The sequence below is a fragment of the Chlamydotis macqueenii genome, chromosome 8, assembly GCF_036417535.1.
Source record: "Chlamydotis macqueenii isolate bChlMac1 chromosome 8, bChlMac1.mat, whole genome shotgun sequence".
Classification (NCBI taxonomy): domain Eukaryota; kingdom Metazoa; phylum Chordata; class Aves; order Otidiformes; family Otididae; genus Chlamydotis; species Chlamydotis macqueenii.
This window is the reverse complement of record NC_141563.1, coordinates 24,977,912-24,993,522: the sequence shown is the minus strand read 5'-3', so window position 1 is coordinate 24,993,522 and position 15,611 is coordinate 24,977,912. Positions and strand designations below refer to the sequence as shown.

The 15,611-nt window shown below is 37.5% G+C and overlaps 1 protein-coding gene across 2 annotated transcripts in view; it reads right to left on the bottom strand.

Moving 5' to 3' along the window:
* Positions 1-15,337, bottom strand: part of LOC104485752 (vitellogenin-1-like) — a 44,895-nt gene extending 29,558 nt beyond the window's left edge. For both annotated transcript variants that reach the window (XM_086753748.1, XM_086753749.1), the window contains exons 1-12: positions 15,298-15,337; positions 14,948-14,968; positions 14,575-14,726; positions 11,877-12,128; positions 9,552-9,713; positions 8,719-8,870; positions 5,825-5,975; positions 5,568-5,725; positions 5,289-5,454; positions 4,069-4,191; positions 2,354-2,572; positions 51-268 (exon numbers count right to left, since the gene is read on the bottom strand). In XM_086753748.1, the coding sequence (XP_086609874.1) occupies positions 51-268; positions 2,354-2,572; positions 4,069-4,191; positions 5,289-5,454; positions 5,568-5,725; positions 5,825-5,975; positions 8,719-8,870; positions 9,552-9,713; positions 11,877-12,128; positions 14,575-14,726; positions 14,948-14,968; positions 15,298-15,337 (1,814 nt within the window). The remainder of the gene's footprint in view (positions 1-50; positions 269-2,353; positions 2,573-4,068; positions 4,192-5,288; positions 5,455-5,567; positions 5,726-5,824; positions 5,976-8,718; positions 8,871-9,551; positions 9,714-11,876; positions 12,129-14,574; positions 14,727-14,947; positions 14,969-15,297) is intronic.
* Between the last annotated feature and the right edge of the window lie 274 nt (positions 15,338-15,611).

The following is a 15,611-nucleotide window of genomic DNA, read 5'->3' as shown; positions in this document are numbered from 1 at the left end:
TTGCAACAAGTTTTTTTTTTATGTAGAGAAGGGATCCAGATTTTCCTTACATCACTTGAAGATCTGGAGCCGTGCTTCTACCCAGGGCCCTCAGGTGAGAGTAGATGAAACTTGCTACTTGCATGCTAGGTTCCTTCAGCACAGCATCAGCTAATGTCATCAGTATTGAAAGACCTGGCTTGGTTTCAAACAGAACCACCGCAGCTAACATTCGGAGACGAGGATGAATTTTGTGATTCAGGAAAATCTCAAGTGTAATAGCCTGGACCTGAACAAAGTAAATACATTAAACTTTACAGTATATTCGAACATTTTGCTAATAACCATTCATCACTGGTGAATGATCTCTTCATCACTAGTATAGTAAAAATATGTATTATTTAATTATTATGACAACAGTGTTCCTGGTTTCATAGTCTGAGGGCTGGGAGGGCCATTATGGTAATGTAATATACACAATCAAAGCCAAGGAACTTTGCTGGATAACTTCTACATCAAGTCTATTATATTTTGCTATAGCTTGAAAAGTGGTATCTGTAGCATAACCACTCTAGGTGAAAGAGATTTCACGGATCCATTACATACCTGAGAAGCGGTTTCAGTGATCACTTATCCCTACCCATAAAGGTATGCCTTATTTCTAATTACTTGATCTCCTAGGGCCCTTTCTGCTAAATAATAGAATAAAAACAAAATTAATAAAAGTCAGTTTACTACCAGAAACCTATGCCGTGTAGGGAGCTTAAAACCAAAAACTTATGCAACAAATGTAATTTCCACAGAACTATTTGTGACCAATGTGTTTGACCTCAGCAATCTTCGGTATCAAGACTAATTTTGTACCGGAACATTTGCAGTTTCTATGAGCTGCACTGAAGCTTTTGACCTCAACTTCAAAATGGGCGTGGACGGTGTAACACCATTTTGGCAGCACCCCTGTGCAATCCTGTCCTGCCGGGGACAGGGCATGTCCAGGCTCTAATGAAAAGTCTGATCCAGAAAACTCCAAGAAATTTTGGAAACACCCTGATTGGTTTTATTAATTTGAATATGTTGATTATCAAAAACTAAGATGAAAGTGGTGAAAAGGATGCAGTAGCCTCTTTCTAAATGTAACTACCTTTCCAAATTAAACAATAAAAGATACAGACCATGTATTAAGTCTATTTAATACAAATATGAGTGTGTAGCTAGCTGCAAACCAGACATTAAACAGATTTTTGAACAATGAAAAATCCAGTCACAGTCATTAACTTCCTCCAGATCATTTTTCTCTAAAGAAAGTGCATAGGAAATACAACTAAACAGTGATCTGTCACATGTGGAAAGCCAGGCCAAAGGGCAATCAGAGGCACAGCACTGTTTTCAAACACCTAATTGGCTTTCTTTCTTCCACAGTAAATACCTTAACTCCTACCCTTGCTATTCTCTCCTCCCCCTCTGCTTTTCTCCATCTAGCTCCTGCACTCTAGTAAATTGTTTCTTTATTCTTTTGCTTAAAAGCATACCCTGGCACACTATTGTCTGTAGATCAATATGTGCACTCAAATGAGGAGTCACATGCAAAAAATGAGTATAATGGAAAAACTGATACAGATTAGTAGAATAGTTAATGAAAGCTTTTATTTTACTTTTTATATTAAGAATAGACATATAAAACAAAAAATTTCAACATTAGGAAAAAAAAAATCTTGAAAATGCAAGGTTTCCTTTTAGAAGCAGATCGCTTTAAGGTGAAAACTATTGTAAAGTGATGTCTGTGGTGCATGAGAGTATGCCTGCGTAACCATTGTATGTGATATCTAATCATCTCGTTCAGGGACAAAAGTCACATTTAGTAAATGTTCAGTTTATGACTTAAACCCACACAATGTCTGTAAATTTGTAATTAGGATGCAAACCTCTAGTATCTATTTACAATAAGATCTGGTCTTGAATTACAATTAGATGTGACACTCAGTATTAAATGTCAATTCTCTGAAAACCTTGTTTTATGGTTCTCTCACATACCAAAGTTGAAGTAGCACTAAACACATTTTGGTCAATAATTTAGCTTTCTCTCTAATGTCCTTGGAAAACAAATGTTTGCAATGGAAATACTGATCTGTCTTCAACAACAGGGTAACAAATATATCCTTTTAATGGGATTTTTATTGCAGTCTGAAATACTAGAGGTTAATGTCAAGAGGAATAAGACATGCGAAGTAAGGAATGGTTAAGTATTAAACCCCCCTTTTCCCATATAAAAAAAAAAAAAAAAAAAAAAGTCTGCTTTCCCCTCATCACCCATCATCAGCTAGCAGCCTTGTGCTGGGTTATCATCAGTACAAAGGAGGCAGCTTTCTTTCCTTACCATTTTTGGGTCTTTCATGCCTATGTTTTTCAGGGCCATCACAGCAGTCGCATGGACCTTGAGTGGCAAATCTGAGGCACCAGCTGCATATCCTGGCAAAAATTTCTTGATGTGCTTGATGCTGGCTGGATGTCCTACATTCCCGAGGGCTTTCAAAGCCAGGGAAATCTCTTCTGTATTAGACTTGCTCAATGCCTCTCCTGCAAAGCCATGAAGTAGCTGAAAAAAGAAAACAAATCTGTTGAGTTCCATTCCAGCTCTTATCTATAACCCATCCCTGATCCTATTCTGAGGTTTGACTTTGATAATTCCAGTTTGTTCAATTCATTTATTTTAAATATTTTCAAATTCTTTTTGTCCTCATGAATAGGACATTTTATTCATAGAATGAACATAGCCAAGAAAGTTGCAATGAACAGCTTATTCATCACTATGCCTTAAAGTTATCAACTAAGATTTTTAAAGGAAAAAATAATGGCTAGGAGGTAGCTCCCTCCACATTTGTGTGAGTTGGGAACCCTGCAACAATGCTGTTTGAATATCTCTGTCTTATAGTTGAAGATAGGTGCAAAAATGCAGATAGAGTTAAATTTTTCAGACTCTTAAATAAGCTCTTGACGATATGGCTAGTGGTTGTCCCCTTAAATTTAGCTATGAGAGTCACATTTTAGCGTGGATTAATAGCTGGCAATGAGGTCATCAGGTCATTTTACAGCCTTTGGTATAAGCAACTGGATCACACTTACATTCATGTGGCAAGATTAGAAGTAGTTGTCTGAAGGCTGAATATAAGAAAAGAACCAAATCCTTTAGAAAACCATTTTCAATGCTAAAAAATAGCTCTAAGAAAGAAACGGAGATGTTATAGAACAATTTCAACACAGTTCCTGTGCTTTAAAATATCACATTTGATATCCATTGATGGTGCAGAAACAGCCCCTTTGATATTACTAATCAAATTAATGGGCATTTGAAAGGCATTGAATAAGCCTATACAATCATTTATTTGGGAAAGAATTCCCTGGCACTGAGTTTCTTAGATTTAATTAGCTCAAGACTATTGGTGGCAACTGTAACACAGAAGGCACATGTAAGAATGTTGGCCATGCCTGTGTACAGCAAAAAATCATTGTAGGCACACAATGTATTGGGAACACCATGCTCTTACTGGGGATGGTGGACTGACCAGTGTCAGAGTCTGAAAATAAGTATTTCTCTTTCCCTCCCTGTCCCTGGCTGAGCAGCCAACCTCTGTAAACCATGACATGCATCTCCAGAGAAATGCTATTTACTGCCTATTTAAAATGTTTTCAGGGCTGCTGATTAAAAGTAGTGCAGAACAGGGAAAGTTTTACTATTAAAACATTATAGTCTACATGGATGACTGAACTCTGCTTCTGGCTTTTGTGTCACTCAGTTTATTTATAAATATATAGAAGTACTTAAAGTATTTCAGAGCAGTGCCATGGGACTTCATTAATAATTGGCAATAAAGCACTCAGAGATACTCAGATAGAAAGTGCTATGAATTGTATGTTTCTTCCTTTCACTCTCTTTCGTGTGTTAATCTGAAGATAAAAATGCTGTATTTAACCAACTGGGATTCCTTTCCCCAAAGGAAACACTGTAATGAAGTGAAATACAGGTTTCTGAATAACAAAGAAAGAAATCAAGGCTTAATTTTTCTTTTAAACAGTGAGTAACAATGTGGTTACCTGGAGACATTCGGAGCAGGAGTCTGATGAAGAGCACTGCTTGTGGCACAGTGATGCATAGCTGAGATGGCAAACTTTTCCAAGTACAGTACTTGAGCGTGGGCAGTGCTTTTTCACAATGAGCTGGGGAGAAAGTAGTTGTTGATTACCACCATTAATGAAGAATAACAATATTAAAAGATATGTTTCTGGCAAATGCAAGGCAAAACTAGGCTTTTGATATTTTTGTATCGATAGATTTATAGTTAATCAGTGGATATTACTGTATTTGACAATGCAATGGTAAAGTAATTCCAAGTAACATCTGGAAGGCAGATCTGTTGCTTTTATAGTGTTTCAGATTTGAATTTGGCATAGGCTATAATCCAAAGGGAGGAAATCACCCAGTTATGGAATGGAAAAGTACACTTTATCCAAGAAACATTCATCATTGTTTTACAATTGCCTCAGCTATAGGTACAAAAAACTTGGGGTACATTGTGAATGGACCTCAGTACTTCGGGCAGACAGGAATATTTCATACAAGTGTAGGAACTGACAGGAGACACTAGCCCACTGCTTCCTTGAGTGCTAAGCAGAGCATTACTGCACAGTAACAGCTGGGCTGTCACAGCTTTTACAGAGCGCAAAACTCTAGTCTGAGATTCCTGGTCTCTACCTAGAGTGGGCAGAGAAAGTTCCAGCATCTGAGGCTGGAATTAGACCCTGTAGAAGAGGAAAAAAAAAAAAAAAAAAAAGTAAAAAAACCCCCAAACATTAGACTTTCTCCTACCTGGGCTCCACACGGGCATAATTCCCTTGATTTCAATAAATTTGCTTCAACTTATACCCATCCTGCTAGGTCAATGAGGATGAATACAGGGTACAACAAATAAGTATTTCTTACTCCCTAGTCTTTGTAGACACTCAGACATCTAATCTGACATAACTATAAAGTACATTTGGACAAAGGGAGACTAGAAACCACTGTTTGCAGCGATAACCTCTGTCACTAAGGGGCATTTTACTCTTTCTTTCCCGTTTCATTCTGCATTCATTATTGCCCTTTTGATTTGCATTCTCCACCCCTTAAGATAGTCAGGAAATAAACTCCTTTCAACCTCACTAGAGGACACAAAAACCTTTGTGTTCTCAAAGCCTTTGTAACCTTGTCAAAGGAATAAATACGACAGATGCTAAAATCAGTAAAGTGTGATTTGGGAGTGTTTAGAGAATCCTACTGTTGCTTCCTCCATCACGTCCTGAGTCGGTGTGCTTGAGTGCAGAGCCACAAGCACTGTCTGAGCGGCTTCCCAGTTGGTGAGTTCTTGTCTTTCTATTTTATGCCTCAAGAACCTGAGTGCACGGTGACTGGCAACTGCAGGAATTATATCCAAAATGTAGCGCCTGTAATGGGAAAGGCAAGGACGGTTTTCTGGACCTGCATTTTAACATAATCATTCTAGATAGTTTCCAACAGAGTTTATCAGCAGGAGAGTCACCACTTGCATTGCTTGTACCTGTACGCTGGCCGACTGGAGAACTGCTTCCACACCGACTCGTAATTCTCCTCATTTGCTGCACGGAAGAGGTGCATAAGCTTGAGGGCTTTAGCTGGTGCATCACTGGGAAGCTGTTCAGATGCGGTCTCTACTAGGTCTTGCAGGCTTTCCTCTATCTGCAGGAAGATTAAAATCCTCAAAGCTCATGTGCATTGTGTCCCACATACAGGGACTCCAACCTCCAACAAAGAGTCTGTCCAGTGGCTGAACTTTACCTGGCTTTCCACATTTTTTATTCTGAACAGGTGGACGGGAAGCTGAAGCAGTTCACTGCCAAACTGGTACTGAAGTGACCCACGATTCTGGAATTCTTTCAGTGGGACCTCTGCCATGTGCTTTTGCACATCAGTCAAAGCAAGTTTCTGCCTGGAATGGAGGAACCCACAGAGATAACTTCACAAAATGCAGTGTACAAACTAAAAAGAGAACAGTGTTCCTGCCTCTCTGCATTGCAATGCAACTACAATTTTTTAAAAAACGGTTTTGTTATTGAGGAGCAAAGATATTTACCAATAGATATGTTTAGACATGATGCTCAGAACCATACTCTGAGAAAGTGTTCACTTACACAGCAGGGCTCAGATCAGAGCCAGCCTTTGCCTCCTTTTGGGAATAACACAGTTTGAGAATTTAAGGAAGAAGTGGGAGGTGAGAAGCTGTGGCCTAGAGAAGATCACAGGAACTGTGTGCTGTATCTTAAGGAGTAAATAAAGGATTAGAGGAAAATAGCCGATGGGAAACTTTTTATAAATTATCACTTAATTTAAACCTTTTATGAAGTTCATAAAAGCTCTAATGTGTCTGTGCCTCCTGGAAGCTTCAAAAGGAATTGAAAGTTGTTAGATACAATAAGAAATGCTACTATCTTTTCACTTGCACTTTTACAATTCCCTTCCCATTTTGCCTGGCAAGCTGAATGTCCCAATGACTGCAGAAGATAGAAGATTCTCATCAAGTTTCAAATCACATTTCCCAAACAAGAAGGGCCAGATAAATTCAAGATTAGAGTTTGGAAAAGTACTCAAGTTTTTGGAAACTTTTCAAGGAGCACCAAACCATCATAGTTTGTTGCTAAGAATAATTCCAATGAGAGATTGTCTTTGTAAACATTTTCTATCTTTGCTACGTTTTCAGCTAAAGGGATGCATCCTATCCCACCAGTTATTTTTATTAGAGTGTCTTAAATGACCTATTTTAAAAGTTAAGCATCCATACTGAACAACTGAAAAGATTCCAAAAGCAATATTTTTGTACTATACAATATCTCAATCTCTGTAGAAAACTAGCGTTTTTATTTTGAAATCTCTGCGATGATCTTCTGTATTATTTCTATCCTCTCCTTCCATATGGATTGCAGAGAACTGCTGCAGAAAATAGCATAACCACTTTGCAGACAAGACACTGGAATTTGAATAGAAATCACTAAAGAATCAGCAGAGATTTTTTCTCTCTTGAAATTTTGTACAATATTATTGAAAGGGCATTCGGGTCAGAAAGTATAATGTCAGGTACACTCGGACAGATTTAACTCCCCCTTCCAGAAAATGATGAATCTATTATATCTTCATCTTTGTCATTTTGGGAAGAGATATATCTGCCCAGAATAGATGGGAAAATGTTATACTCAGAAGAGAAGAGCAAACGAATAGTAAAGATAGAATTAAAATGGTGAAACAATAGTAAAACCTCTCTTGGCTTTGAAAGGTGCTGCAAGAGGCTTATGTTGAACAGGTCTGAAAACTCAGCTCCAAACGTTTTAAGTCCTTGATGTTACATTCCTCCCCCCCTAGAAAGTGCATTGCAGAAATAACTTCTGAAGACTTGAGTGACCCACCTATCTTACATTTGGCCCCATTTGCTGGGCAATGTGAAAGATCTGGAGAAAAATGGCGAAAAGTAATGGCATTACTCTTTCTGGGGTCTCAGTACCTAAGGGAGAATAATAAGGAAGATGATCTATTCAGGCTTGCAGAAGGAGAGCTTAAAATAGCAAAAGTCCATTGGTTCCAGACTAATGCTCACTCACAAGAACCTATAATTTGATAAAAGCGCTACAGTTGTATCTATCTTCACTTTGATTGCATGAGATAGTAAAGCCACTTTCACCTGTACTGTTTTTGTTTGTGGTTTTTTTTTGTGTTTTTTTTTTGTGTTAGCCAAACTGAACATGTTCATCATATTCATGAAGTTAATCAGCGATTTATTGATACAAACATTCTGAAGTCGCAGTTTCCAAAACTGTATATTATACCAATAGATTCTCGCAGAAGCTAATGGAGCAATGCAAGATTACAGCAGCTGGAGTGGGACTGTGCTGTATCTTCTGTACAGTGGCCTTTACGCAAAAAGCCTCCCTCTTCTGTAGGGCACCCCTGTCCACACATTCCATCACTAAAGCAGGTAACTAAGCATTTTTTCAATAGATGACTTTGAAGTAGATGAAAAAATTTTCAAACACAAAGTCTGGGGGCTTGAGATAAAAGTGTGCAGGGGTTTCATTTCTTAGACAGCATATTCTCATTTTGCCCCAAACTTGTTTAAGGACCATGCAAAATTTCCTGTGGAAAAGCAAATATGTGCTTTGTGCCCAATCTTTTTGCAATAAAACCCAATTTTCTATCAAGAAATTGTTCTGACGGGAGATTTGCAAGCAGCCCACTGTACTTGGGAAGTATATCGGAATCCAAAGTCCTATCTCGGATTCTTGTGAACTAGTCTCCAGGGTCTCTTACCGCATTATTATTTTCCAGGGAACTCTCTTTCAGTGAGTAACTGTCTTTCAAAGTATTTTACTGCAAATATATTAGTTCACAATTTTTCAGATGGAATTACATTTGTTTTGGCTTTTATGACATAAATCAAATATCCCTGAGAAATAAAATAGTTAAAACCTGCCAAGTTTAGCTAACAAAATTTGGATAGTGATGGGCATGTTTCAGATTTACAACTAAGAGTGAAGGTTGTTTTTATGACCTGTTTGGGATTTTATGTAGTTAAATACTGGCAAACAATAGGTTGTGGAAGTAAAGGATTTTTTTTCAGTTATGGAGTTCGACCAGGTTACTGAGATGCTGAGTTAGTTGCTGAATTAAAGGCATATGTACAGTACCTTGCTTCAACTATAGCATTTCCTCCTGTTATCTCGTTGAAGGGTGAGAACTGGTGGATTTCCTCAACATCAGCTTGTGTAATTACAGCTTCATTACGTGTATACTTAATTTTGTAATTGTAAGTAGCAGTTGCCCGGGAATTCTTGTTTCTCTTTATAATATGAAAAAAAGCAAAGAAACAAAGGAAATAGAAAGTCATTGAACTTCTAAATTCTGTGACTGGAAGCTATTACATCACCCACTTCAACCCACTTATTTTCCAGGGCTGTTTTGTTCATTGTCCATATGAGCACTTTATGTGAATTCTGCTTGCACACTTCCATGGGAGAGGTCAGGCACACTGCCTGGTTCCATTACCTTTACTGCTAAGAAGTGTTAGCTGGTTTTTCCCTTTCCCAAATATACATATTTCATTATTCTCTTGAGAAGGAGACATATTTTCTGAGGACAGCAGCAGTATAAGCCACACGATTTCTTATTTCAAAGACAGGATTATAATAAGATGCAGCAGTACCTATCTTGAATAGCAGAAACCGGACATCGTGACTATCTTTTTTACTCAACTGAGTAGGTGAATTAACTTATGCTGATAATTAATGGTTTCCAGGCCAGCTAGTTCAAGCTAGTTGAAGTGTGTCTGCAGTACATGACAGTCTGCAACACAGACCTCCGCTACTCTGTGGATCTCCAGAAATAAATTGTTGATAACTAGATACAGAAGATCTGACTCTTCTCTCATTTCAAGTGTAACAAAGCAAGAGATAACGTGGATGGCAAATGGCTGCCTGTACACAAATATAAAACATATATACATAATACCACTTTAATTTACCTGCTGGCAGGTCTGGCATGGATGAGTGTATGCTGAACCTGTGACCATTTGAACTTTCTCTTCACAACTGTTCAGGTCCTTGGATTTGGTAACATAGACCAGGTTTGCTCTCTTGTTTTCCTGCATCGCATATGTTGTGTTGCAAATACCTCCAATCCCAGCCTGGCGAAAATGAGAATGTGATCAGAGAAGTTCACACTTACGCAAAGCTTCATCAATTCCCCATATGGGCTTTCCTGTTTTATTCTGTATTTTCAAAATTCCTGATAGAAATGAATGGGTTTTTTTTAATTTATGATACTTTTCAGAAGCAAAATCGGGATGATTGTTACTTTCATCTCTTTTTCACATTTACAGTAAGCCAAATCAGAGGTTCCGTGAGAGAAGTAAAATTCTCAAGAGTTTCACTGCAGCAAGATCTGGAGCCTCAGAAAAGGCAAGTAACAATTCCCAGTTAGAGCTGTCAATTATGAAATACAATTTCAGGAATATTAATAAGAAGTGCCAAAATAATTTGGTCAGAATAAAATCTCACTAGCGAAGTATTTTAAGGGTGGAGATGTCATTCTGCCCTTAAAATTTGCTTTTCTAGGTAGCTTAAAGGCCTATGGAACAGGCCTTGCAATACCAGACAATCACAATACAAACAGCAATAATTAAAAAGAATTTCAGGATAGCAGAGTTTTGATTGTGGGTTTTCTTGAGTTTGCAGTTTTAGCTCAGATCTTAAATAGTATTTGAAGCATACATATTTATAAACAGTTCTTAAATGTCTTCAGTCAGATAGGAGATTTTTGGAGAGGAAAATATTTGATTGCATTTTAGGGGGAAGGGTTATTTTTGTGGGTTTTTTAATTTTTTTTTTATTTTTATTGTTATTGATAGCATAGCCACTCCAGAAAGCAGCTCTGGGCTATGTCAGAAGAGCAAAATAGTCATGTGGTGGTTGGAAGGCAAGACATACCCACTTCATCTTTAGCTTAGCAGTATTCCTGAAAACACTGTGGCTTTGCTGAGGGCTAGAAATAAGAATTGCCCATGCTTTCTGAAAGACTTGTGCTCTGCAAAAACAGGTGTGGGGCTCTTCTGCAGATGTGGTGTGGTAGAGACATCTAGACTTCAAATGGGAATGTCCAGCCTGCCAGGCTCAGTGGAGTGAAGTAGCCTCCTGCCCAGCTAGACTTTCTAGCTGTGTGCAGTTTATGGCTAGCTCAGATAGCCCTTGCCCTACACCCCGCAGGATGTAATGTAGACTTTCCTCTCTGTGGCTCAGATTTTGTGACTAATAATGCTTATCTTCCCTTACATGAGATTCTCAAGCAAGGGTGCTAATCCTCATTAATCAGTTACTGTCTGAGAAAAGCAAAGAAAACCTGGAAATGATTCTAGGAGTTGAAGTCACATATATTGCTCAGCAGCGAAAGTAAGACTTATTGCTAAACAAATTAGAAAGAACGAAGATGTAAAACTAGATATGAGAAAATAGTGCTGCAGAATATGCAACACCACCACCCAGGTGGGATTTTGTGTGCAACAAGCAGCATAAAAATATTGAATCATCTAGTTGCTTCCCCAGAAACAACTCTATTACATAAAAATACGTTTTAAAAAATTAAAGTTACTCCAGTATGCACTTTCAATAAAATAACATGAAAGTATAATAATTTCAAGGTTTTTGCTGATGTCTGAATTGAATGTAGTCTAATAAATGTAAATATGGTTTTGCAAAACACATTGAAATTTCTGTGGTGAATAGTAATATCAGACAATTTACCTTGACTAAGATATTAAAAACCTGAAAAACAGTGAAAATTCCAACAGAGCATCAACTGCAACTGTCAAAGCTATTACAGTAATGTCATGGCATATATACTGTTTTCCTCTTAAAAGACGAGCTAAAAGAGATTAAAGTATATATGATTGGTAAAAAAAGTCAAATTACTGTTATTTTAGCTTTACTCTTGCACTGCATGTTTAAGCTTGTTTTAACACAATATTTAAATTTTATGTAGGCTGCAGCTTTCACAGGAGTTTACCTTCTCTAGAATCATAAGCCAGATTTTCTAAGGGTCTAATACTGCAAATTCATTTTCTGAAATACTTTGATCAGCCAGATTAAATATCTGCTGTTCTGCTGTCCTATTTAGCTACAGCTTGATCAAATGTTGTCCCATAAGAACAAATTAATCATAATTTCCCAAGCTTAGGTGTTTCTTGTTAGTGAAGTTTATGTGATGGATGAATTCAGAAGATGCAGTAGAAGAATGTAAAGAGAAGGCTTATTTATTTACAAAGCGACCACAATGGCCAAAACGAAAAGCTCACCTCCTGTAAGCTGTATGAATGCTGCATCTTCTTTATACTCAGCTCCAGCACATTCAGAATCCCTCTGTAGATGTTCAGACCATCATCTGAGACTGAGTCAGGAGCCATAACGTTTCCAACGTGGCCATTGCTATATTCAAACTTGATGGGATTACTAAGTTGCCCTGTTAGTACCTGGGTCAGTTTGAGTGATCGAGAGAATGAGCTTGTAGGCCAGACGCCATTGTACTCTGCTGCTTCAATTGAGTGAATCTAGAACAAAGGGGGAAATATAATTCCTCTGATTTTTTTTCAGTTAATATTTTTTCAATGCACTTAAGCATCTAGAGCTTAAATAACATAAAGACTCTTAAAAGGGAAAAATTAAAAAGTTGTCATTTAACATAACTAGTATCAATATACGTATTTCCATATGTAAAAGGGAAGAGAGTAATGCAAACAGCTGTGATATTTCCACAGTCACTGCACTCTGTTCTGTTTTGCAGATAATCCATATTGCCAAAGGTTGACTTGTATGAAGAAATGAGCCAGAGAAGAGCCGCATGAAGCAGGTTGCTACCCAAAAGTAGTATAGAAGATCTGCAGGAAATTGCAGGAGAAAGCTAATGTTGCATAAAGCATCATTAACTCCTGTTGTGAACTCTGTCATCTCCCTTGCTGGGGTCACAGAGCACAGATAGCAGTCAGAAACTAATAACAACATGGCTGCTGGGCCAGCCAGATAGTCATAATTAGTTTGAGCAGTGGCGAGCAGATTACAAAAATTGTCCTTCCCTACGTGTTTCGCTGTGGAGCCGAAGGCTCAGGCACTGGCCTCAGCCCTGCTCTGCACTTCACACTCCAGTCTCAACCTGAGGCACATACGAGCAAGTAGAAAGTTGTGCTAAACTATGCATAACTTGAATTATTTCTACCCCATGGGAATGGGGCATGTTTAGCTTAGTTTCTCAGAGGACCCTTCCCTTCTATATATTTTGACAATTTAAAGAGACTTTTCTCTGACACCTCAGGCTGGCGATGTGATGCAAGACGCGGATTAATTTCTCAAAAAGCCACACAAACTAAATCCTCACACAGCAAATCACTGGAGACTACACTTTCATATTTATTTTTGTTATTGTTGGTGGAGATCACTGCCAACCTCAGTAACTGAAGCTTACAGAGGAGGCTGTTACGAAGCAAATCCCTCATGCTGCCTCTTGGACATGCTTCTGGCATACTGCGTATAGGCAGGTTTGGGACTGCTCCGCAGGGTCAAGGCGAGGTAGTTCTCCCCAGCCCTCAGGGCCCAGTCAGGGCTTATGCTGTCTGCTAGGTTTTGAACACAGCTGGCAATTCTTACTGGTGGGTTTGCGATGAAAAAATTGTCAGCTGGAAGCTGCCCAGGGAACACAGCTTTTTGCTTGGGCTGAATGCTAACTAGTAGGCTACAGATGAAAGATTAATTCCCTGACTATCCCTCCAAACTGTCTAATTTAAATATAACAGCAGCAAAATAAACTTTTCCCAGAGCAGAAGAGAATAAATATATTGTTACCCTTAGCTTAGAACTTGCCCCAAAAATCTCATCCTTTTTTTCCTTTTCACTTGTTTTTCCTGCCTGAAATTATTTATTTTTCAAATGGAAACTTTTTACCGAATGCATTAGGGCAGGTGAAATGGTGTTGGAAGGTTTTAGGGAACAGGCGTCAATTTTTGGTGAAGACTCACCCTTGGCACATCAGGAGCTGTTTTGGCAGGAACGGGGCAGGATGTGGGACGAGGCTGCTTCTGCATCTTCTCTGCTAGGGAAACCTTCTACTTACCAGTGCAGATGTGTGGTTCTTATTTCCTTGGATTTTTTTTTTTTTAAAAAGTAAATCCAGCCATTTCAAAGATCATGGAAACACAGTGTTTCCTGTCTAGATCTATTATAATTTGAACTTACAAAAAAACCTAGTAACAGAAGGCTAATTCAGGCTGGAAGGCTACAGCATTTAAAAGCATTTATCAGACAGTCACCAGTCTTTTTAATCTGTGGTTTTCAATTTGCCAAATAAAAGCTTTTAAAAAGATCATTTTTCTTCCACATATACAGAAGACTAAGTGGAGTTTGTGTAATGCAATTCAGGGGTGCGTTTCAATACATTTATTAGAAACACTTCTGTTAAAGGCAAAAGTGTTTTTCACATAATCAAAACTCTTAGTAATTACTCAGCATGCAGTAAAAATATACAATTGAGAATGACAAAGAATGTCATCTGGGACCCCGTAGAAAAAGAAGCCACCAAATGACATTAATTATGCTAAATATTGAATCACATCCAGCTACTGTCACATGTTTTACTGCCTTTCATTTGCTGGTTATGAAATCAGTTGATTAAATAATCCTAGGTTGTACAGTTTGGAACAATTGGATTGATCCAGTAATAAATTATTGTGCATTTCAAATTACATTTCGTTGTCTCCCTGACCACAAAGCAGAAGAAATCCTTCAAGCCCAAAGCTGGCTTGAGCTCAGCATTACCTGGCAAAATGCAAATAGAATTTAGGGTATTGCATTAAAAAAAAAAAAAAAAAAAAAAAAAAAAATCAGTGTTAGTTACATTGTCCCTGAGTAAGAACAACACATGATGAAAATTAATTACTTCCCAAAAGCTTAAAAAAGAACTCAGGTATGAAGAGAATTTTACCTTCCAAATTGAATATATTTTCTTACCCTAATAAGACAAAGTTTTGGCCCAATACCACTAATTTCCACTTTACTTTTTATTCTTATTCCAGCTCTTGCAAGTCCTTTCTCTGGAAGTCCACTGAGAAGTACGCTTTCATAATCAAATGTATAAACCTTGTTTTCACTGAAATCAGGTTCTGCAAAGAAATGGTTCCCATAAAACATTATAGAGATTGTACAGAACATATTAAAGTACCTGTATTAGAATGTATGGCACCAAAAAGATGTTGTTTTTTTTTTTTTTGCACTGGAGCAAAATTAGCTGTTGTAAAATTATATTAAACATTGATATACTTTTCAGATTCTATTTTGCATTTCACTCATTATGATTATATTAGCTGATAAGAAAATTACTTACGGTAATTAAGATGCTGGCTCCCTGAAAAAGAAGGGAAAAAAAAAAAAAAAAAAAAAGAGAAGAGTAATGAAATGAGAAAGCAAAAAAAAAAAAAAATCCCTAAATGTTAATGTATTTTAGTATGAAAGGCTATATTTCATCTTGTACATACGGCATAACTCCTTCTAATTAACTTTGGTCCTCGTTTAGCACATAACCAAAAGCCTTTTTTCCCTAAATAAAAAATTGTCATAAAATATTCTTTTCTACAAAATGTTAAAGTTCATGTTTGTAAGTGAACTATATTTAGATTCTAAAACCTTTTCCTGAATCTATTATTTTAGATTTATCAAAGCAGATAAGTTACTTACCCACCAGGGTTATAACCAGGGCTAATACCAAGCCCCTCATGATGGGGACAAAGTAAAGGTGAACATGCAGGGTTCTCTTTTATAAGGGCATATGCTATCACATGTTTCTTTTGGCACGTAAGTTTGACAAATAAGCGTATTTTAGAATTCATATTGATCAATCAAAAACCAAACATTTCTGAGGTCATGAATGCTGACAGCTTCAAATCACCTCATGATTTCCACTAACTTACTTTCTATGTGAAATAGAGATTCCATTTTCAAACTATCTTGCTTCCTATTTTTTCCCCATTTCTCCACATTCAAGTTACATA